The following is a 25,800-nucleotide window of genomic DNA, read 5'->3' on the forward strand; positions in this document are numbered from 1 at the left end:
TAGAACTGGACATGGAACAACAGACTGGTTCCAAATAGGAAAAGGAGTATGTCAAGGCTGTATATTGTCAGCCTGCTTATTTAACTTCTATGCAGAGTACATTGTGAGAAATGCTGGGCTGGAGGAAGCACAAGCTGGAATCAAGATTGCTGGTAGAAATATCAATAACCTCAAATATGCAGATGACACTACCCTTATGGCAGAAAGTGAAGAGGAACTAAAAAGCCTCTTGATGAAAGTGAAAGAGGAGAGTGAAAAAGTTGGCTTAAAGCTCAACATTCAGAAAACTAAGATCATGGCATCTGGTCCCATCACTTCATGGCAGATAGGTAGGGAAACAGTGGAAACAGTGGCTGACTATTTTGGGGGGCTCCACAATCACTGCAGATGGTGATTGCAGCCATGAAATTAAAAGACACTTACTCCTTGGAAGGAAATTTATGACCAACCTAGACAGCATATTAAAAAGCAGAGGTATTACTTTGTCCACAAAGGTCCATCTAGTCAGGGCTGTGGTTTTTCCAGTAGTCATGTCTGGATGTAAGAGTTGGACTATAAAGAAAGCTGAGCACTGAAGAATTGATGCTTTTGAACTGTGGTGTTGGAGAAGACTCCTGAGAGTCCCTTGGACAGCAAGGAGATCCAACCAGTGCATTCTAAAGGAGATCAGTCCTGGGTGTTCATTGGAAGGACTGATGTTAAAGCTGAAACTCCAATACTTTGACCACCTGATGCGAAGAGCTGACTCATTTGAAAAGACCCTGATGCTGGGAAAGATTGGGGTCAGGAGGAGAAGGGGACGACAGAGGATGAGATGGCTGGATGGCATCACCGACTCAATGGACATGAGTTTGGGTATACTCTGGCAGTTGGTGGTGGACAAGGAGGCCTGGCATGCTTCAGTCCATGGGGTCGCAAAGAGTTGGACACAACTGAGTCACTGAACTGAACTGAGACCAACAGGAGAGAAGGGCAGCCCAGGCTGAGAATATTGGCCATACAGACATGGGACGTATGATGAACATGCCTGGCTCAGAGTACACAGTTGATCTGTTGACAGCCAAAGTTGGAGAGAGATGCTGGGGATGAAGCAAGCAAGGCCTGAAAGCTATGTTAAGGAATATGGTCTTTATCATGCAGGCAGGAGTGAAAAGTATGCACCTGTGGGGTAGGAAAGATCAGATTTGTGTTCAGAAAGCAGAAAACAGATTGGTAGGTACCTGAGACTACAGTCAAAAGACTGCTGAACTAATCAAGGCAAGACACAATAAAGGCCTGAACTTTAGTGATGGTGGCATGGAGGGAAAGAAGGGCTCAGATTTTAGACATCTTAAAAGAGAGTAATAAACATTTACTTGATGATTGGTTAGTTATGAATGGCAACCCACTCCAGTATTCTTGCCTGGAGAATCCCATGGACGGAGGAGCCTGGAGGAGCCTGGTGGGCTACAGTCCATGGGGGCCGCAAAGAGTTGGACACGACTAAGTTAGCAACTTAGTTATGAAGGTAGAGAAGATTCAAAGTTGAATACCAGCTTCTGGCTTACCCAACAAGGGCTTAATGGGGCCATTCATTGAGGCAGTGAAGATGGGAAGAAAAGCAAATATTAGATAGCAAGTGGATATTTGAGACTGGGATGAGAAGAGTCAGTGACCCAGACCGTTGCTAATACAAATATCTTAACTAGTTCCTCTGCTTCCAGTCTTGTCCCTTTCAATCTGTTCTCCATTAAGCAGTTTGAATAATCCAATTAAAATGAAAAGTAAATCATGTTCTTCTGTTTACTTAGTATCATTACAGTATTTTTTTTCTTTTAGTGTTAATGAGCACATACTCTGGCACTGAGCTAAGGGCTTATTTCATTTAATTCTCATTCTTTGAGATGGCTGTTGCTACTATCTATCTCCATTACAAAGGGGCTCAGAGAGGTAAAGTAACTTTCCAGGATTTCCTCTGGTCCTTACTTAATAAGCACCAGGGCTGGGTTTTAACTTCATGTCTGGCCTATCTGACTGCAGGGTCTGTTGTTCTTAACCCTTCTAGTATGTGTCTTTCATGTGTCTTTCATGCTTAAATGGATAAGAGCACTCCATATCCTTCAAAGTATGCATGATTCTCTATCCTTTTGCTCCCCACATCATTACAAGGCCATTTGGATAGACATTTTATTAATTGTATAGATGAATAAATCAAAGCACAGAGGTAATAAAGAACTCCAATTCCTTATTAATCCATCCATTCTGTAAATACATATGGATCAGATACTAATAAAGGAAATTAAGATGCAGAAGGCTTAAGTTGCTTGCCAAAATCCCCATGACTACTTGCTTGTAAAAGCGGAGATTAGAATTTTGGGGTTCAGTTCTGTGTTCTTCATGAGAGGGGAATACTGCTTCTAAGCTGCTACGGAACTAAACCACAGCTTGGGTTGGATCAGGAGTAAAAGCAGATTCAAATTATCCTCCACTTTTTCTTTCTTCCCCATCTCTTACTCACTAGTTTTTTCAAGGTTGGTTTCTGAAAAATAGTCTTGGCATTCAGCAGTTGTGGAAGAACTATCAGATTTGTCTTCACAGCTTCCTCAGTAAATAGGAGAAGGAAATGACAGGGATATCCATTTTAGCTTGATAGGAGATTTTTTAAAATGATGGTTGCTTGTCCAGAGTGAGACAGATTTCCCAGAGTGACTATAAGATTTCCCTTCCCTTGTATCACACAGTGTCAAGTAGAATTCAAGGCCCTCTGTGGCTATACTCGTTCTAAAAATGGATGCTGCTTCTACTGCTGTCAGTGATTGGATTAATTCCAAATTAATTCGTTAATTGAGTTGGTAACTTAGGTTCTTAGGTGGGACCATCTGATTAGTTGAATAGATGTCGCATGTCACTTTTCTGGCTGTTGGGAAGCGGGGTGAGAAAAAATCTGCCCCTCTTCTTGATAAAAAAGAAAAGAAGCGGTTAACCTTTAAAATTCTTCCAGACTTAAGAAGCTGTGATTCCATGGTACATCATCTCATCTTAGGTTTTGGTGCATCATCTTATAGAGTCATACATGTTACCACTGATGTTACTTGGTGTTGGTGTTTTAAATGATACATGGCTTTAATGGTAACTGTCATAACAGACTCCTTTTCCTTTCTCATCTTACAAAACACTTTTAGTTGTTCTCTACCTTACAACTGTTAAAGGTTGAAGAGGGCATGAGTGGCAAACTGTGGGTGGTGCTGGATTAAAGCCAGCTAGTGAATTTCCAAGTGTCCTTTCAGCATGGCATATCTTGGTGAATTTACCAGCATCTGGTCTTCAGTTTTACATTCCCAGAAAGACAATTTTTTCTGTGCTTCAGAATTTATCTGACTCATGGAAATTGAGTTGTGCACATTAAACTTACAAGAAAAGCCAGAATTCTAATTAGTTAATTTATAATGAGAAATAAAATCTTCAAGCATTCCAGTCATGTCAGACTAATAAAAGCATTCTCTCTCATTAAAAAAAAAAAAAAAAAAGCTGTATAAAAAGCCAAACTCTAGTCAGAAGGTTGCCAGTCTGTTTGGAATCAGAGTGAAGGGGATTAGCTATATGATTACAGTGATCAATGGCCTCAGACTTTGAATGCCTGATTGTAATAGGACCCTTTGGCTGTACGTAAGAGAAGGCACAATTAAAATTACCTTGGGCCCAAAAGGGAGTTCATTGAAAACAGCACTCAAGTACCTCACGGAACTCTGGGAAAGTGCACTGAAGGGTTGAGTTTCAGAGACTGCTGAAATCAGGACTAGAAAACCTCCAGGATTCTCTTCCTGTTGGCTTCATTTGCTCCCTCTTAGAATAGGGACATTATAGCCCGTGATTCTCATCACAGGAGAGTGACCCTTTCCCATTAGTGTTTCTTAAGATATTTCAGGGGAGAGCTCTGACAGACATGAGCTGGAGTCTGATGTTTGGACCTCTCATCTATGGATAGTGATGGAGTGGTAGAGGAGGCATAGCATAGGCTTGCTCCTGTGACTCCAGACATGAATTAAAGTAAAAGTTGTCTGCCATAAGTTGGACTGGAGCCCTGACATTGATATACTCCAGCTCTGTTCTACTCATGAGCCAGAATACCCCTTCCCCAGAATATGCCAAGAACCAATGCTTCCTTTCCCTCTCTCTCCTTTTGCTTTCCCGAATTTCTCTGAAGGCCATTTCTCTTCTATGGACTTTTTCTTTCCTTCCTTATGTTCTTTATTTGGGTACAGCTTTAAGCTGATATCTAAGAGGAAGATTCATGTTGGTCTTTCATATTTTTATTCTCAAATGATAATTCGATTAAATACATCACTTAAAGACTGTTACTCTCTTCTTCAGATTTATAGAAAAGAAAAGGAGAATCACTAAGAGTTTATAAGTAGCCATAACTGACTGAAAGTCATTATTCAGTACTGTAAAAGTTTCCATGTTGTCTAGCTATATCATTGCCTTTTCAGTTAATCTTCTACCTCTGTTTACTTAGAATTCTCATTGAATTGAATTCTCTATATTTCTTTATGTTTTAATTTATTTTATTGCTTTATTCATTTAGTAAATACTTTTCAGTGTCTACCTTGTATCAGGCTCTATGCCTGGAGGTGATAATAAAGAAAGGGAAAAGGGCCTGATCTTCATGACCCAGATAATCACAATGGTGTGATTGCTCACCTAGAGCCAGACATCCTGGAATACGAAGTCAAATGGACCTTAGAAAGCATCACCAGGAACAAAGCTAGTGGAGGTAATGGAATTCCAGTTGAGCTATTTCAAATCCTAAAATATGATGCTGTGTAAGTGGTGCACTCAATATGCTAGCAAATTTGGAAAACTCAGCAGTGGCCACAGGACTGGAAAAGGTCAGTTTTCATTCCAATGCCAAAGAATGTTCAAACTACTGCACAATTGCACTCATCTCATACGTTAGCAAAGTAATGCTCAAAATTCTCCAAGCAAGGTTTCAACAGTAGTGAATCATGAACTTCCAGATGTTCAAGCTGGTTTTAGAAAAGGCAGAGGAACCAGAGATCATATTGCCAACATCCATTGGATCATCGAAAAAGCAAGAGAGTTCCAGAAAAACATCTACTTTGCTTTATTGACTACACTACAGCCTTTGAGTGTATGCTGTTACTGCTAAGTCACTTCAGTCGTGTCCGACTCTGTGCGACCCCATAGACGGCAGCCCACCAGGCTCCCCCGTCCCTGGGATTCTCCAGGCAAGAACACTGGAGTGGGTTCCCATTTCCTTCTCCAATGCATGAAAGTGGAAAGTGAAAGTGAAGTCGCTCAGTCATGTCCAACTCTTAGCGACCCCATGGACTGCAGCCTACCAGGCTCCTCCATCCATGGGATTTTCCAGGCAAGAGTACTGGAGTAGGGTGCCATCGCCTTCTCTGCTTTGAGTGTATAGATTACAACAAACTGAGGACAGTTCTTCAAGAGCTAGGAATACCAGACTGCCTAACCTGCTTCCTGAGAAATCTGTATGCAGGTCAAAAAGCAACAGTTAGAACTGGACATGGAACGACGGACTGGTTCCAAATTACAAAAGGTGTATGTCAGGGCCGTACATTGTCACCCTGCTTATTTAACTTATATGCAGAGTACATCATGAGAAACGCTGGGCTGGATGAAGCACGAGCTGGAATCAAGATTGCCGGGAGAAATATCAATAACCTCAGATATGCAGATGACACCACCCTTATGGCAAAAAATGAAGAACTAAAGACCCTCTTAATGAAAGCAAAAGAGGAGAGTGAAAAAGTTTGCTTAAAATTCAACGTTCAGGAAACTAAGATTATGGTATCCAGTCCCATCACTTCATGGCAAATAGATGGGGAAACAATGGAAACAGTGACTGACTTTGTTTTCTTGGGCTCCAAGATCACTGCAGATGGTGACTGCAGCCATTCACTGCAGATGGTGACTGCAGCCATGAAATTAAAAGACACTTACTCCTTGGAAGAAAAGCTATGACCAACATTGACAGCATATTCAAAAGCAGAGACATTACTTTGCCAACAAAGGTCTATCTAGTCAAAGCTATGGTTTTTCTAGTAGTCATGTATGGATATGAGAGTTGGACTATAAAGAAAGCTGAGCACCAAAGAACTGATGCTTTTGAACTGTGGTGTTGGAGAAGACTCTTGAGAGTCCCTTGGACTGCAAGGAGATCCAACCAGTCCATCTTAAAGGATATCAGTCTTGAATATTCATTGGAAGGACTGATGCTGAAGCTGAAACTCCAATACTTTGGCTACCTGATATGAAGAACTGACTCACTGAAAAAAACCCTGATGCTGGGAAAGATTGAAGGCAGGAGGAAAAGGGGATGACAGAGGATGAGATGGTTGAATGGCTTCACTGACCCAGTGGACATGAGTTTGAGCAGGCTCCAGGGTTTGGTGATTGACAAGGAAGCCTGGAGTGCTGCAGTCCATGGGCTCACAAACAGTTGGACACAATTGAGTGACTGAACTAAACTGAAAAGGGCCTGAACTCGGGGAATGGGTTTCTGCCTGCTTTAAGTGAGTTGAGAGATGCCCAATGCTAGCTTTCAAGGTCGACCTGCCCAAAGCAAACTTTGATATTTGAATGATAATCATATTTGAGTCATAACATCAGGTGAGAATAAAGTAGGAGAATAAGTTTATTTATAGTCATCTATTCACACTTAAACTTTTTAAGATGGAATATTTCCAAATAAAATACTTTCAAACACTCATCAACTCATTATCTGGTTACAATGTAAGTTAATATTTTTAATCAAATTTGCTCTACAATTTTTTTGAAAAATGATTTATCTAGTTATCCAATATATCCACCCTGTTGATGGACCCATTAGATAGTTTTCAAGTTTTTATTATTGCAAATAAGGCTTCATTGAATATCTGTATACATGTACATATGTCTCCTTCAATATATATGCAAGGATTTCTTTATACTCATGTATGAAACGAGTCACCAGTCCAGGTTCGATGCACGATACTGGATGCTTGGGGCTGGTGCACTGGGACGACCCAGAGGGAGGGTATGGGGAGGGAGGAGGGAGGAGGGTTCAGGATGGGGAACACAGGTATACCTGTGGCGGATTCATTTCGATATTTGGCAAAACTAATACAATATTGTAAAGGTTAAAAATAAAATTAAAAAAAAAATAAAGTGTTAATGTATTTGCATTAAAAAAAAAGATGTGTGCATCTTCAATTTTGTAAAAATATTGCCACCAATAGTGTACTAATATCTTCATTCTTTCAGATTTTTATCAACATTTAGAAAAATTTTAGTTTTTACCAATCTAATGGATATAACATGTTATATCTTGTAGTTTTACTTTGCATTTCACTAATCACTAAATTTGTCTGAATTTTAAATTTTAATTCATTTTAAAATTTCATTAGTCATTCTGATTTTTCTAGTATGAATTGACTGGTTATTTAAAAAACCCATTTTTATGAGATGTCTTTTATTGATTTGTAAGAATTTATAAAATATGGGCTAATCTTGCTTTAGTTAATTTTATATTATAATAACTCCTAGTCTTATAACTGTTTATACTGTCTTTTGAGCAATAGAAGTTTTAAATTAAAATTTAATCAAGACCTATATATAAAATATCAAACATTAAACCTTTTAGAAATTATATATATACACATACACATATGTAACATATGTTAAGCCATCCATTATAAATCAGTTCTTTATGTCCTTTTGATTTTTTTATACATTTTCTGCATAAATGTCAATCTTCTGTTGTATTCCTATAGGAAGCTCAGAGATTTTATTGCAATTATAAGTGGGATTTTACCACTAATTACACTTTCTAATTTCTTGTTATTGGTGTATGGCTGTTATATTTTTGTATATTGATCTTATATCTAACAACCTCCCTGAAAGTTGCCTATTTTTATGATTTGTAGATTCTTTTGGGTAGTCTAACGTACAACCTTATCATCTGTTGGAAAATGAGAATATTGTTCTTCCATTCACATTAGTATATTTGTGCTTCGTTTTCTTGTTTTACTGTATCTGCCAGAATCTTTAGTACATCATTGAATACAAATGTTGATGGAGAGCTTCTGTGACTATTTGGGAAAATATTTCTTGGGAGGATTTTCATCAGTTTAGTTTTGATTTTCACTTATTGTTTTCTTCTTATAGTAATGTTGCCTTTTGCTATTTAAATATATTGAGATTTCTTGGAATAGTAGCAACCATGTAATTGTACAAAGAGGGAATGGAAGTTGGGCAGTTTCCTCAATATCTTGGTTCAGGAGTGCCCTCTTCTGTTGAATCAGTGAAATGAGCTTTATTTCATTAATGGCATCTTTTATGAAAGAGTGGTGGTTCTAGGACCCTTAACTTGTGGGCTTAATTTCTTATTTTTCTTTACCTTGTTAGTTTTCTAGAGGCAGTGCCTTCCCAAGACTGCTATTGTGGTCTTTCATAATTTCCAAGTCTTTTTCTTCGAAAGCCGATGTTCAAATCCTCTAGTCTCAGGCTTGTTTTCAGCATTTTCCCAGCTTGTTCTCAGTATTTCTCTTTCTCCTTTTCCGTGTAATCCTTGCCTGATTTTGCTCCTAAATGGGCTCTGGATCTGCTTCTACTGATTCTGGATTGTTCTCCCACCTCTGTGTAAACAGAAGTTTGTAGTCTTTTCTAGCCTCTGTTACACTCTATGCATCAATACCTACATGATTTTGTTTGCTGTTAATCTATACGGTATTGGAAGATGTATGTAGATATAGGTTTAAGGAACCCAAGTTCTAGGCATGTGGTTCATTCTTCCTCTATAACCATGAATTAGTCATTTTATCCTAGTGATTCTGTCATTTTTTGTCTTACATATTCTCTGTGTTGTTAGGTTTATTGATTTGGGATTATTATGTCTTCTTTAGTGACTTATTCCTTTAATCAGTAAGTAATGATCTTTATAACTAATAATTTTTGATTCAATATCAATTACATATGATATTAATAAGAACAGTTGCTTTTGGTTAATATTTGCTGAATATGTATTTTTAATATCCTTTTATTTTCAAACATTTTTTGGAAAATAATTTTATTTTAGGTGTAAAAAGCATAGAGTTGGGGAGAAGATCAACCAAGATATAGAGTAGGAGGACATGGAACTCACTTCCCCCCATGAACACATTAAAAAATACATCTACACGTGGAAAAATTCTCACTGTAAGCTAACTAGAAACTGGAAGAAAGACCTCTGTTCAACCAAGACTATAACAAAAGTACACATGTAATTAAGTAGAGAGGAAAGAAAAGCAGTCAACCTGGAATCTGTGCCCCTGGGAGGGGACCCAGAAGAAAAAGATTGCATGAGTGGAGACATGCCCCAGAGACTGAATGGTTCAAGTCACATATCAGGTACCCCAGTCCTAGGGCCCAGAAAAGGAGAGATGAGCCCCCTTGGCTGGCTGGAGGACTGCTGAGACTAATAGAAGGGTTATGTGAAGCCTGGATTCTGAGGCAGATCAGACGTCAATTGAAGACTGCTCTACTGGTTGCTGGGTTTCCTGGAAACACTTTGGCATGTGCCCCAGCCTGAGGTGAGCAAATGCTCTAGCCTCACTTACTTCACATCACAGAGATCTAGGACTGCCAAGACCAGGGAAAAAGCTTGGCCATGGGATACAAAAATGACTTGGTTCTCAGTGGAGGCACAATGGCCATTGTTAGTGCTAACTCAAGCAATGCCTCAGAGATAGCCCAGAACAGTACTGTGACCATGGCTAGTTTACCACAGCTCATGCACCAATATATGCCAAGAGTCTGGAACAAGACAAGGATGCCCAGTCTTGCCACTTCTATTTACATGGTACTGGAAGTCCTAGCCACAGTAGTCATATAAGAAAAGGGAATAAAAGGCATCCAAGGTGGAAGGGAAGAGGTAAAATTGTTTCTATTGGCAGATGACATGATACTGTGTATCCAGTGAACCAGTGAATTTGCTCAGTCATGTCCAACTATTTGGGATCCCATGGACTATAGCCTACCAGGCTCCTCCATCCACAGAATTTTCCGGGCAAGAGTACTGGAGTGGGCTGCCATTTCCTTCTCCAGGGCATCTTCCCAACCCAGGGATCAAATCCAGGTCTCCCTCATTGCAGGTAGGTGCTTTATCATCTGAGCTAACAGGGAAGCCCTGATACTGCATATAGAAAACCCTAAAATCTCCAAAAAAAACTATTAGAACTAATAAATCAATTCAGTAAAGTTGTAAGATACAAGATTAATATACATAAATCTGTATATTATTAATCACTAATAATGAGCTTTCAGAAAGAGAAAGAAAAAAAGGGAGGGGGCTTATTTAAAATTGAATAAGAAATTATAAAATACCTAGGAACAAACTTAACCAAGGAGGTGAAATACCTATACTCTGAAAACTATAAAATATTGATTTATATTTTTATAAATTTAAATTGAAGATGATATTTAAAATATATAAAGGAAATTAGAGATGATATTTTAAAATGGAAAGATATCCCATGTTCATGGATTAGAAAATTAATATTGTTAAAATGGCCATACTTTTCAAAGAAAGCAATTAATGCAATCCCTGTTAAAATACTCATGACAGTTTTCATGGAACTAGAACAAATAATCCTAAAATTTATATGGAACCACAAAAGACTACTGCGTGTTAATGTGTGGCAAAAAATTTCCAACGTGATCGTCAGAAAAAATAACAAGGCTGAAGGTATCATTCTTGCTGACTTCAGAATCTACGAAAAAGCTACAGTAATCAAAAGAACATGGTACCGGCATAAAACCAGATACATAGATTAATGAGACAGACTAGAGAGTCTAGAAATAAACCCATGCATCCATGGTCAAATAATCTATGACAAAGTAGGCAAGAATATACAGTGGAGAAAAGACACTCCCTTCAATAAATAGTGCTGGACATAAAAACTGGAGAGCTACATGTAAAAGAATGAAATTAGAACATTCTCTAAAACCATGTTCAAAAAATAAATTATAAATGGATTAAAGACCTGAATGTAAGACCAGATACCATAAAGCTCCTAGAGGAAAACATAAGCAGAACACTCTTTGACATAAATCATAGCAGTGCTTTTTGGAGTCTGTCTCCTAAAGCAAAATAAATAAAAACAAAAATAAACAAATAGGATAACAAAACTTAAAGGCTTTTGCATGGCGAATGAAACCACTGACAAAATGAAAAGATAACCTATTGAATAGGAGAAAATATTTTCAAATGCTGTGATCAACAGGGGGTTAATATCCAAAATATATAAATAGCTCATATAAGTCAATATAAAAAAACGAACAACCCCATTAAAAATTGGGCAGAAGACCTGAATAGACATATTTCTGAGGAAGACACACAGATGGCTAAGAGGCACATGAAAAGCTGCTCAGTATTGTTAATTATTTGAGAAACGCAAATCAAAACATTAAGTGGTCCACTGGAGAAGGGGATGGCAAAACACTTCAGTGTTCTTGCCTTGCGAACCCCATGAACAGTATGAAAAGGCAAAAAGATAGGACACTTAAAGATGAACTCCCCAGGTCGGTAGGTGTCCAATATGCTACTGGAGATCAGTGAAGAAATAACTCTAGAGAGAACGAAGGGATGGAGCCAAAGCAAAAACAACACCTAGTTGTAATGGGACTGGTGATGGAAGCAGGGTTCAATGCTGTAAAGAGCAATATTGAATAGGAACCTGGATGTTATGTCCATGAATCAAGGCAAATTGGAAGTGGTCAAACAGGAGATGGCAAGAGTGAACATCGACATTCTAGGGATCTGTGAACTAAGATGGACTGGAATGGATGAATTTAACTCAGATGACCATTATATCTACTACTGTGGGCAGGAATCCCTTAGAAGAAATGGAGTAGCCATCATGGTCAACAAAAGAGTCCAAAATGCAGTATTTGGATGCAACTCAAAAACAACACAATGATCTCTCTTCGTTTCCAAGGCAAACCATTCAATATCATGGTAATCCAAGTCTATGCCCTGACCAGTAATGCTGAAGAAGCTGAAGTTGAACGGTACTATGAAGACCTACAAGACCTTCTAGAACTAACACCCAAAAAAGATGTCCTTTTCATTATAGGGGACTGGAATGCAAAAGTAGGAAGTCAAGAAACACCTGGAGTAACAGGCAAATTTGGCCTTGGAATAAGGAATGAAGCAGGGCAAAGGCTAATAGAGTTCTGCCAAAAGAATACACTCATCATAGAAAACACCCTCTTCCAACAACACAAGAGAAGACTCTACACATGGACATCACCAGATGGTCGACACTGAAATCAGATAGATTATATTCTTTGCAGCCAAAGATGGAGAAGCTCTATACAGTCAGCAAAAACAAGACTGGGAGCTGACTGTGGCTCAGATCATGAACTCCCTATTGCCAAATTCAGACTGAAATTGAAGAAAGTGGAGAAAACCACTAGACCATTCAGGTATGACCTAAATCAAATTCCTATGACTATACAATGGAAGTGAGAAATAGATTTAAAGGACTAGATCTGATAGACCGAGTCCCTGATGAACTGTGGATGGAGGTATGTGACATTGTACAGGAGACAGGTCAAGACCATCCCCAAGAAAAAGAAATGCAAAAAACCAAAATGACTGTCTGAGGAGGCCTTACAAATATCTGTGAAAAGAAGGGAAGTGAAAAGCAAAGGAGAAAAGGAAAGATATACCCATTTGAATGCAGAGTTCCAAAGAATAGCAAGAAGAGATAAGAAAGCCTTCCTCAGTGATCAGTGCAAAGAAATAGAGAAAAACAATAGAATGGGAAAGTCTAGAGATCTCTTCAAGAAAATTAGAGATACCAAGGGAACATTTCATGCAAAGATGGGCTTGATAAAGGACAGAAATGGTATGGACCTAACAGAAGCAGAAGATATCAAGAAGTGGCAAGAATACACAGAAGAACTGTACAAAAAGATCTTCATGACCAAGATAATCACAATGGTGTGATCACTCACCTCGAGCCAGACATTCTGGAAGGTGAGGTCAAGTGGGCCTGAGGAAGCATCACTATGAACAAAGCTAGTAGAGGGGATGGAATTCCAGTTGAGCTATTTGAAATCCTGAAAGATGATGCTGTGAAAGTGTTGCACTCAATATGCCAGCAAATTTGGAAAACTCAACAGCAGCCACAGGACTGGAAAGGGTCAGTTTTCATTTCAATCCCAAAGAAAGGCAATGCCAAAGAACACTCAAACTACTGCACAATTGCACTCATCTCACACACTAGTAAAGTAATGCTCAAAATTTTCCAAGGCAGGCTTCAGCAATACGTGAACCATAAACTTCCAGATGTTCAAGCTGGTTTTAGAAAAGGCAGAGGAACCAGACATCAAATTGCCAACATCTGCCAGACCATCGAAAAAGCAAGAGAGTTCCAGAAAAACATCTATTTCTGCTTTATTGACTATGCCAAAGCCTTTGACTGTGTGGATCACAATAAACTGGAAAATTCTGAAAGAGATGGGAATACCAGACCACCTGACCTGCCTCTTGAGAAACCTGTATGCAGGTCAGGAAGCAACAGTTAGAACTGGACATGGAACAACAGACTGGTTCCAAATACGAAAAGGAGTATGTCAAAGCTGTATATTGTTACCCTGCTTATTTAACTTATATGCAGAGTACATCATGAGAAACGCTGGGCTCAAGGATGCACAAGCTGGAATGAAGTTTGCTGGGAGAAATATCAATAACCTCAGATATGCAGATGACACCACTCTTAATGGCAGAAAGTGAAGAAGAACTAAAGAGCCTCTTGATGAAAGTGAAAGAGGAGAGTGAAAAGTTGGCTTAAAGCTCAACATTCAGAAAACTAAGATCATGGCATCTGGTCCCATCACTTCATGGCAAATAGATGGGGACACAGTGGAAACAGTGGCTGACTATATTTGGGGGTTCCAAAATCACTCTAGATGGTGATTGGAGCCATGAAATTAAAAGATGCTTGCTTCTTGGAAGGAAAGTTATGACCAACCTAGACAGCATATTAAAAAGTGGAGGCATTACTTTGCCAACAAAGGTCCGTCTAGTCAAGGCTATGGTTTTTCCAGTAGTCATGTTATGGATGTGAAAATTGGACTATAAAGAAAGCTGAGTGCCAAAGAATTGATGCTTTTGAAATGTGGTGTTGGAGAAGACTCTTGAGAGTCCCTTGGACAGCAAGGAGATCCAACCAGTCCGTCTTAAAGGAGATCAGTCCTGGGTGTTCTTTGGAAGGACTGATGTTAAAGCTGAAACTCCAATACTTTGGCCACCTGATGCGAAGGGCTGACTCATTTGAAAAGACTCTCATGCTGGGAAAGATTGAGGGCAGGAGGAGAAGGGGATGACAGAGGATGAGATGGTTGGATGGCATCACCAACTCAATGGACATGGTTTTGGGTAGACTCTGGGTGTTGGTGATGGACAGGGAGGTCTGGTGTGCTGCAGTTCATGGGGTTTCAAAGAGTCAGACATGACTGAGTGACTGAACTGAACTGAACTGACTGAATCAAAAGAAAAATGAGATATCACCCTACACCTATCAGAACAGCTATCATTAAAAAAGAACACAAATAACAAATGTGGGTGTGATGTGGAAAAAACGGAACCCCTGCACACTCTTGGGAATGTAAGGCAGAGACTCTGTGGAAAACAGTATGAAGTTTTCTCAAAAACTAAAAATAGAACTACCTTATGATCCAGCAATTACACTCCTGAGTATATTTCCAGAAAAAAAAGGAACACTAATTTGAAAAGATACATATACTGTAATGTTCAGAGCAGCACTGTTTACAATTGCTAGGATATGGAAGCAACCAAAATGTCCTTGAACACATGAATAAAGATGTGGTATATATATATATACAGTGGTATATATATACAATGATATATTTTACTCAGCCATACAAAGAATGTCATCCTGCCATTTGCAGCATCATGGGTGGACCTAGAGAATATTAGGCCTAGTGAGAAAAGTCAGACGGAAAAAGACATACTGTATGTTATCACTTATCTGTGTAATGTAAAAAAATAATAAAACAAACAAATGTATATAGGAAAACAGAAACAGACCCATAGAAAACAAGCTAGTGGGCTACCAATGGGGAGAAGGAACGGAGGAGAGGAAGATCGGAGTATGATATACAAAACCACTATGTATAAAATAAACAAGCTCAAATATAGATTGTACAACACAGAGAATTATAGCCATTATTTTGTTATAACTGTTAATGAAGTATAATCTATAAGAATACAGAATCACTATGCTGTACCTAAAACTAATATAATATTATAGATAACTATACTTGAAAACCAAAAACCAAAAAAAAAAAAAAAATACTAGTACAAAAAACACCCCATAGAGTTGGGCTATATAATACAGCTTGATTTTCAATCTAAGTTTGAGAAAATATTTTCACTGATGGGTTTAATTCCTTTACTTTCTTTGTGATTACCCAAGGTGTTTAGTTTTTTATGATTTTAATTGTCTTCTGAGCAGAAAAAAATTTTCACATTTTTTTTTTTATCCTTTCCTGCTTTCTATTAGAGTGTTCTTTAAAAATTTTAAATAATATCCTATTTGCTGGTTTGAAAGTTACACTTCTAATTTTTGTTCTTTTAATTGCCAATACTCATACTTTTAGAATCACCTAGAGCAGGGGTCCCCAACATCCAGGATCTAATGCCTGATGGTCTCCAGTGGAGCTGATGTAATAATAATAGAAATGAAGTGCACAATAAATGTAATCTGCTTGAATCATCCCCAAACCATGTCCCCCCATTCCCAGTCTGGTAAAATTGTCTTCCACGAAGTAGGTCCCTCTTGCCAAAAAGATAGGGGACCAATGACCTAAACGGCTTGTTAAAGCAAGATTGTGGGGCCCACTCCTAGAATTTGTAATTAAGTGGACTTGGCGTGACATCCAAGTATTTGCATTTCTAACAAGTCCCCAGATAATGCTAATGTTGCGCCTCTGGAAATCACATCTTGAAAATCTGACAGTAATTAATTGGTGGTTGCTGCTGCTAAGTCGCTTCAGTCATGTCCGGCTCTGTGCGACCCCATAGACGGCAGCCCACCAGGCTCTCCCATCCCTGGGATTCTCCAGGCAAGAACACTGGGATGGGTTGCCATTTCCTTCTCCAATGCATGAAAGTGAAAAGTGAAAAGTGAAAGTGAAGTCGCTCAGTTGTGTCCAACTCTTTGGGACCCCATGGACTGCAGCCCACCAGGCTCCTCTGTCAATGGGATTTTCTAGGCAAGAGTACTGGAGTGGGGTGCCATCTCCTTCTCCGAATTGGTGGTTAGCACCAGATAAATATTAGCATCTGTACCCAGTAACCATTCTTAGTTGACATCCTAGTTAGTTTTGAATTCTTCTACTTGTTCTCTACCCTCCCTTCAGCTCAGTCATATGTTAAAATGTTTAAATGTCCTTTTTCCTGGTATTTTTAGGTTTGCAATTCTCAGATGAATTTCTTTGACCATCTAATCCCATAATATTGCCAGAAACAGAATCAGGACAGTAATTTCTCATAGGAGAAAAAAATTTTCCCCAATTCTGAGTACTAGACAGAGAGAAACTTTCTTGCAATTTTCCCTAGTCTGATGGCTAGAGTTTCTTTGGTCTCTTTTATATGTAGGTACAACATTTACAGACTCTTGACTAGAAGCAGCAGTTTAGTTCTGGTGAGATACAGTATATAGTGTCACAAAGAGTTGGACACTTAGCACGCACACATATGGAGGTACAGCCTTTACAAACTCCTGATTATAAGTAGCAATTTAGCTCTGTGCCTTCTGTGAACCCAAGGTCATGTCTCCTGCCCTTGATAGGCAGTTCAAACTCCAGCTTTGAGTCTTAGACTGTGTTTGTAAGACTTGGGGGAGAAGGATGTATTTCACTCAGCATTTCTATGTATTTCATGGAGTGGAGGTTGGGGAAACTATGTAATCTCAGATGACCTGGTTTGTATTATTTTTCAGTTGCCAACTAGCAGAGAACATGGGGTATAGGGTCAAAAAGTTTGAAAAGTACAAAGTGAGTGGAAAAGAGAACCCTTGTCTGGAATGAACCTGAGCTTTGGGACTTGGTAGCATATCATTAGCATAGAAGAATAGTAGGTGATACTGGAAGTAATTGAAGGAAGGCACCTTGCTGGTGATAGTTAACACTATAAATGAGGCCTGGGAAATTAAAAAATTTAAAATTTTTATTAAGGCCAATTTTCCTTGAAATGTTTTTATTTTGTTTAAAGCACATACTACTAAAAAATTAAGATGTTTTTCTTTTGGAGTCATTCTTTTCTCAGATATTGACTTATCTTTGTTAGGTGTACATTGACAACATATGCTGAAGAATATGCTCCACCATATGAATATCAGCCACTTGTGAGTATAACAGAGCTGAAAAGCCATATTCTAATATTTCTGTGCTTAATATGATTCTTTACATCTAGTGTAAATAGTCAAGCTTGAGAAGAAAGGACAAATTGTTGAGATTTATGATGTTTTATATTTATCTAGAGATATTAGCTATTTGTGGGAGTTAATGGAATATTTTATGGTTATGATTTATTTTGGGAACAAGTTTATAGATTTCAGGGAGAAAATATTGCAGTATCTAAAATATATTAGTTACTTTCTTCCTCATCTTTGTTTTATTGTCCTGCTCCATAAATGCAATTTATCTGGAATAAGAATCTACCTTTCTATTCATTTGTATTATATTAGCATATGAAAATAAGTGGTTTAATTTAGCCCTGGGAAATACGTATGCTGATAAAATATGTCTAGTTTTACAACTTCAGTATCAGTTCAGTTCAGTCGCTCAGTCGTGTCTGACTCTTTGCGACCCCATAAATTGCAGCACGCCAGGCCTCCCTGTCCATCACTAACACCCGGAGTTCACCCAGACTCACATCCATCGAGTCAGTGATGCCATCCAGCCATCTCATCCTCTGTCGTCCCCTTCTCCTCCTGCCCCCAATCCCTCCCAGCATCAGTCTTTTCCAGTGAGTCAACTCTTCGCAGGAGGTGGCCAAAGTACTGGAGTTTCAGCTTTAGCATCATTCCTTCCAAAGATCCCAGGGCTGATCTCCTTCAAAATGGACTGGTTGGATCTCCTTGCAGTCCAAGGGACTCTCAAGAGTCTTCTCCAACACCACAGTTCAAAAGCATCAATTCTTCGGCGTTCAGCCTTCTTCACAGTCCAACTCTCACATCCATACATGACCACAGGAAAAACCATAGCCTTGACTAGATGGACCTTTGTTGGCAAAGTAAAAAGTTGGCTTTTCAATATGTTATCTAGGTTGGTCATAACTTTCCTTCCAAGGAGTAAGTGTCTTTTAATTTCATGGCTGCAGTCACCATCTGCTGTGATTTTGGAGCCCAAAAAATAAAGTCTGACACTGTGTCCACTGTTTCCCCATCTATTTCCCATGAAGTGATGGGACCAGATGCCATGATCTTCATTTTCTGAATGTTGAGCTTTAAGCCAACTTTTTCACTCTCCACTTTCACTTTCATCAAGAGACTTTGTAGTTCCTCTTCACTTTCTGCCATAAGGCTGATGTCATCTGCATATCTGAGGTTATTGATATTTCTCCTGGCAATCTTGATTCCAGCTTGTGTTTCTTCCAGTCCAGCGTTTCTCATGATGTACTCTGCATAGAAGTTAAATAAGCAGGGTGACAATATACAGCCTTGACGTACTCCTTTTCCTATTTGGAACCAGTCTGTTGTTCCATGTCCAGTTCTAACTGTTGCTTCCTGACCTGCATACAAATTTCTCAAGAGGCAGGTCAGGTGGTCTGGTATTCCCATCTCTTTCAGAATTTTCCACAGTTTCTTGTGATCCACACAGTCAAAGGCTTTGGCATAGTCAATAAAGCAGAAATAGATGTTTTTCTGGAACTCTCTTGCTTTTTTGATGGTCTGGCAGATGTTGGCAATTTGATGTCTGGTTCCTCTGCCTTTTCTAAAACCAGCTTGAACATCAGGAAGTTCACGGTTCACGTATTGCTGAAGCCTGGCTTGAAGAATTTTGAGCATTACTTTACTAGCATGTACTTGTACTTAAAACATTATACAACAAAAGCAAAACAAGGCTGCTTCCTATTAGTCTTGTTCTAGAAGTCCTAACTGGTGCAATAAATAAGAGACTTAGCTACTGAAAAAGAGGAGAAAAAAAATCTTTATTTTTGGATAGTATGATTTCTTCTCAGGAGAACCAGGATGTTAAAATAATAAGTACTTAGAATCAGTTTAGACCACTTAGTAACGTGATTGAATATAAAATACATCAAAGATAATATTTTTCCTTCATATTAGCAATAACTGCTTAGTAAGCAATCCATAAAAGAAAAAAACATACAAATTGCTATAGCAACACAAATTTTAAGTACTTTTATGAAGAAAATTCTCAGATAAAGATCAATAAAGAAGATGTGGAAGCTCCTCTCCAAAGATGGTAGACAGGCTACTTACCCAGCAAGAGTTAAATGTTCCTCCACCTTTTGAATCACGGTTGTCAGGTGACAGATTTGAGCAATAGAACATGACAACAGTAACTCTGTGCCAAATCTAGGCTAGCTTTAATAAGACTGCTTCCAATTCCTGGAGCCCTGAGCCACGGGCTAGGAAATCTAGGCTACTCTGCTGAAGGGAGAGGCCATGAGGAGGGATAATGATATACTTAACTTATGAACGATGAAAGCATCTTGGACATCCAGCCTCGTGGGCATAGACTGAAGCTTCAGTTGTCATCTGACTACAAACCACAAGAGATTGCAAGAAAATAATAATAAATTGTTATTTGAAGGCATTAAGTTTTGGGTGTTTTGTTTTTTTTTTAATAAATACACACCAAAGGTAACTGAAACAGAAATCTCAAGTACAAGGGAATATCTACTGTTTAGGGGACTGGGAAACTAAATTAATTATAAGTTAAATTTATAAATTTAATATAATTACATTAAAAAATCCCAATGGACTTTGTTTACTATCTGAGAACTCTAAGATTCTGAAAGTTATTTGAGAGTATAAACAGATGAGAATAATAAAAAGTTATTTGAAACAGTGGCATAACCATTTATGGAAATAAAAGATTCCTGATACCACCTATATTATAATATTATGTATTTTTGCTTATTAAAAAATACAAATCAAGCTGTTAGAAAAGCAAATATGATGGCTTATGGATTAATATGCTTAATACATAAAGAATTCAGATTTATTGGCAGGAAAACTGTTCAACCATAGGTAAATGAGCCAAGGGCATATAAAGACAATTCACAAATTGGGAAATAATTATTATTAGTTAACTGACAAATACAGGGCAAATCCCAGTCTACAAATAACAGAATGTGTGGATTAAAACAGTACATTTTTTTGCTAGAAAAATTGGTGATATTTTTTAAAATAATAATACTCTGTTGAGTGACACTAGGGTGAGATGGCTACTTTTTTTTCTATTGCCAGAAATATTGTAAATTGTTTGTCTTTCTGGAAAGGAATTTTTCAATATGAATTGATACACTATTTGATCTAATAATTCTAAGGATTTCCCCAAGAAAAACAATTCAATCCAGGGACAAAGTTTATATCCATTGATATTCATCACTGAATTATTTATTATGGCAAACTTGGAAATTACTCAGTGTTTTAGAATTGGGTACAGTACTCTAGGGATTCAGAATGAGTCTCCAAAAAATGTTTCACTCCTGCATGAGGATTTTTTTGAGCCAAAGACCCTGTGGGTTAAGATAACCTAATCTCCTCCTTTAACTACCTAGAAGAATTTAAACTGGGAATTTTTCTCAGGAAAAAAAAAAGTTATTACTGGAGATAAATTTTAGCTAAGTTGCTGCATCTATATTGCAGGGCAAATGTCTAATTGCCAAACATCTGCTCTTATTGTCTTGAAATAAGACAATTCCTGTCTTTGGACGCCCCAGGCCTCTATCCCATTCCTTAGCTCAGGATGACATGTATACCTCATTTTATCTTTCTGTCTTTGAACCTTCTCATGTATGTCAGGTTCCTGTATGTATGAAATTAAATTAGACTTTTTCTGGCTAATCTGTCTTATGTCAGTTTAATTCTTAGACTAATCAGAAGAATCTATAAGTGTAAAGGAAAGTTTTGTTTTCCTTTCTGACAGTACTAATTAAATAGGTTGTAATCACATAATGAGATATTTTATATATTTATATATTCCACCCTTTAGAAAGTCCATGGATAGTTCTTAGTGTCTTGATAAATCTTCTTATTTAAGGTCAAGGAAAATCATTAAGATACAAAATTGTATGTGTATTTTTCCTCCATACTTTTATCTAAAAGTATGGAGGAAAAAAAGCCTGAAGAAACTGTTAAATGCTATAAAAGTTGGCTAGTGAATGCTGAAATTCTAGATGATTTCCTTCATTATTACACTTTTCAACATTTTTCAGTGTAGCAAGCATGGTGGTTTATAATCAGAACCACAAGGAAATATATATTATTTAAAAATGAGTTTCAGGCTCATTTCCTTATTTGCATGGGATTTGGTCCCATCTCTAAAAAAAGGAAGTTGCAAGGCACATAATTAAAAACTCACAAAATTCAAAGGACTAATTTTCCCATAAGCATAAATATAAAGAATGTGGGATGTATTTTTTGGGTGAATAACTCTTTAGCCACTGTGTTATGTATTTGTACTTTTAATTTTTTCAGCATTATGTCTAGTATTTCTCATGTTGCTTGTTTCCACATTAACAGCACAGCATGCAGCATGTGATGGCAGTTGTTTGGCTTTATTTAGAGTTTTGTTCATTTACTTCTAAGTTTCTTGTCAAAGTAATTGACTTTGAGCATGTTTTCAGTACTGCTTCTAGCACCCCCATTTAATAATGCTTGCATTACATTGTTATAGAATATAAAAACTATTTTAAATTGTAATGACAGTGAATGGTTAAGTAATAGCAGAATAGTGACTGAACTCAGACTTAGAAGATACCATTCACATAAAAAAATATATGATTCATAAAATACTGACAAAATAAAGAGAATATTTTTTACTTGCTAGAGACCTCACCATGTGGCCTTTACATAAACACAACTCACCATTCACTCAGTCTATCACTTTTGCAATTATGCAGTTTCTGGAGAAATCTTAAAATATTTTGATTTGTATTATCTCAAATTTTATGCATGAATTGAGGCTTTATAAATTTTTATATTGTGGTCTCTTACATTTGCTTAATTCACATTTGCATAAAGTAGGATGGAATTATAAGAAGTCTTGAAGTGAAGTGAAGTCTCTCAGTTGTGTCCGACTCTTTGTGACCCCATGGACAGTAGCCTACCAGGCTCCACCATCCATGGGATTTTCCAGACAAGAATACTGGATGGGCTGCCATTTCTTTCTCCAGGGGATCTTCCCAATCCAGGGATCGAACCTGGGTCTCCTGCATTGCAGACAGACACTTTACCGTCTGAGCCACCAGGGAAGCCCTAAGAAGTCTTAAGGGAATCCAAATAATCTCCCTATATGAATAATAAATCCAAAATATTAGGAAGCTATGAAATTATTTCTAAGGAGAGAAAAGAAAGAGAATTGCAAGTTTCTTCTTCAGAATTCCACTTCCTAAAGGGAGTATTTAATTTCAATGAAAGATACCTTCTCTTAAAATCTTTCCTATCCGTCTCCCAAAGAACCAAAATAAAGGAAAAGTCACAGAGATATTACATCAGAAGATTGGTCTAAGACTGGATGTTTGTAGGGTACATGAATCTTTTAGACAAAGGACAAGTGAGGAGAGGGTAATGGTGGAGAGTCAACTGAACACACTTAGAATTAGTAAGGAAAATAATTATTTCAGGCATGGACTAGCAAACTCAGGAAGTTGAGGAGTAGGGAATTAAAAAAAAGAACAAGCATGGCAATAGTGAAGGAGTGAGAGAGCTAAAAGAATTAGAGGTAGTGAGTGAAGGGGATGTGCTGGAATTTATTGATATTTCTGGTTTAGAACAATCTGGGGGAATCACAGATCCCAAGATGTGGTCATGGGAATGAGGTGTTATAATGGAATCTAAGCCATTGACTTGAGAAGGTGAAAAAATGGTAAGTGAGAGTGTTGGCTAGATTCTACATATGAGTGTTGACGTCAGCCTACAAGATAGTAGGAAAGAAAGGTAGGACCAAAGACTGAGTCAAATGACCAGTCCCTCGGTGGGAGCATTTTGGAGATTCATGGCTCCTCCCAGCCCTGCAGCTGCCATTTGAGTACATCTGATTGGATGGGGGAGCCTGGTGGGCTGCCGTCTATGGGTTTGCACAGAGTTGGACACGACTGAAGCAACTTAGAAGAAGAAGAAGACGAAGAAGATTGGTCTTTACTGTGTGAATTACCATCCTTTTTCCTAAAGAGAGCTGTCTATTGAATTATCTTTCCAGGCATATGTGTAGCTTTAAGCCAGAAAATGTTTCATATCTCAGTTCTTTCAGAGATAAAAAACTGAGGAACTCTTAGAGAGTTACGTGTTAAAGCTGGCATGCATTCCAAATTGATTACAAGGAACCTAAGCAGTGTTGCCCAGTAGGTAAGAAAGAGGCTGTATCTGTTTAAAATATTCCCAACAGTGGTAGGATTGACCTACCCTGTCACCGGGATTCTGTGCCCTGGTATGGATACAGCATTGTTAAAATATTGATATTTCTGTGCTATTTAGAAATTTGCTGTGGCCTTGTGTTCTCCAGAACCCTGCTGCCTCAGTAGCCCAGCATTCTGGACTCCCAGGACCCAGGGGTACATTATGACTTACCTGGGCCCTAAGGACTTTCATGGGCTCCTTCTTCCACTGAAAGAAAAAAAAAATTAAATAATTTATTTTACAACTGTATTGCCATAAAGGCAAATATAATCCAGGTTGGATTATATTCACTTTTGTTAATTTATTTATTTTTATTTTTTATTTTTAAATTTTATTTTATTTAACTTTACAATATTGTATTGGTTTTGCCATATATCAAAATGAACCTGCCACAGGTATACATGTGTTCCCCATCCTGAACCCTCCTCCCTCCTCCCTCCCCAAACCATTCCTCTGGGTCGTCCCAGTGCACCAGCCCCAAGCATCCAATATCGTGCATCGAACCTGGACTGGCGACTCGTTTCATATATGATATTATACATATTTCAATGCCATTCTCCAAAATTATCCCACCCTCTCCCTCTCCCACAGAGTCCAAAAGACTGTTCTATACATCAGTATCTCTTTTGCTAATTGAAAGGCTTATTGAAGAGATGTATTTTTAGGCTGCATTTCTCACTGGTATTTTGTAAAGATTACCTATCCTTTTTTCTTTTATATTTTTATACTGTTCTGCCTCCTTGCCTATTTTTGATTATTTGTGACTATACTATTGTATTTTATAGCCATGTTATGTGATCATGTTATTGTTGACCCTCCTGAAATTATCAGTATACTATGGGTGTTATTTTTGTTGTTGTTTAGATGCTAAGTCGTATCTATCTCTTTTGTGATCCCATGGACTGTAGCCTGCCAGACTTCTCTGGCCATGGGATTTCCCAGGAAGTGAATTGTCATTTCCTTCTCTAGGGGATCTTCACTGGAGTGAATTGCCATTTCCTTCTCTAGGGGATCTTCCTGACTCAGGAATTGAACCTGCGTCTCCTGCATTGCAGGCAGATTCTTTACTGCTCAGCCACCAGGGAAGTCCAGTAGGTGTTATTACACAAAACTAAATCATACAACACTCATCTTTTCCTGAGAAATACTTTTGGACTTTGGTACTCTATTTTAAGCAAAATTTTCTGTATAATAGCTGCCATTGCTTACTGCCTTGAGATGTTTATGGGTATTAAATTACTGGCATCATTTCCTGGCTTCAATATGAGTTTCTATCATTTAATAGAGTTAGTTTTTCAAAATGGCATTTGCATTTTTCATTATGGTAAAATATATATAATATAAAAGTACCATTTTAACCTTTTTTTAGTTTACAATTTAGTGGCACTAAGTACATTCACATTATTGTTATAGTCACTTTGAAAATTCTGATTTTAAAATAAATTAAAACACTTTTGTGGGAACTTTAAAATACTATGGGCCTTAGACACTGGGCTTTCTGTGCCTCATGGCTCAGTGGGCTGAGCCTGGATTTTCTTTCTGGTAGCTTAACACCTGCCTGACAGGGGCATCTAAAACTTGTCCAAAGTGCTTGGTGTGTATTGATTTATAAATACTTTGAATATCATCCCAAACCAAGATACACCTCAGCTAGGAGTCACCTTGAGCACTATCAAGAGCCTTTTATTGTTTTATTAGGCTCAGAAACATGAAAGAAACTCCTTAAAGCCTGGAATTACCCTTAGTTTCCTGCTTCCCAGGAAGGGATGTCTAACAGGGGCTTTAAAAAGAAGATAAGGGAAAGAGTGACTTACCAAAAACCACCAATAGTTGGGTCAGAAAGTGAATCTAGAACAGGTTGGGGTTTCTGTAGGAAACATTACCCATCTGAACTAAATTAGCTTTCATTTCCACTTCTTTTTAAGCCCTTCTCTTTGTATCTGCTCCATTCTGTGTCCCTGTGATCTTCCATAATTCCAGTGTAGATAGTCTTTTTCTTTTTTTCTTGTTCTTTTGTTATTATTATTGTTTTAAAAATGTAATAGCATGAAAAGTTGTTCATTGTAAATCTGGTCACACTGAATAATCATGTGTAAGCCTTGTAGTCTAGAATAGAGTGTAGTTTTGCCAA

The 25,800-nt window shown here is 37.9% G+C and overlaps 1 protein-coding gene across 2 annotated transcripts in view; it reads left to right on the forward strand.

Annotated features, from left to right (window-relative positions):
• Positions 1-25,800, forward strand: part of CFAP95 (cilia and flagella associated protein 95) — a 104,271-nt gene that overhangs the window by 62,567 nt on the left and 15,904 nt on the right. The window contains exon 5 of one of the 2 annotated variants that reach the window (XM_086415478.1): positions 17,366-17,423. The exons of the other annotated variant lie outside the window; for it this stretch is intronic. Coding sequence (XP_086271604.1) covers positions 17,366-17,423 — 58 coding nt within the window. The remainder of the gene's footprint in view (positions 1-17,365; positions 17,424-25,800) is intronic. 2 annotated transcript variants of the gene reach the window in all.

The sequence above is a fragment of the Bos grunniens genome, chromosome 8 (assembly GCF_055505025.1).
Source record: "Bos grunniens cultivar Pamir isolate PY7600 chromosome 8, Bosgru_T2T1.0, whole genome shotgun sequence".
Lineage (NCBI taxonomy): Eukaryota > Metazoa > Chordata > Mammalia > Artiodactyla > Bovidae > Bos > Bos grunniens.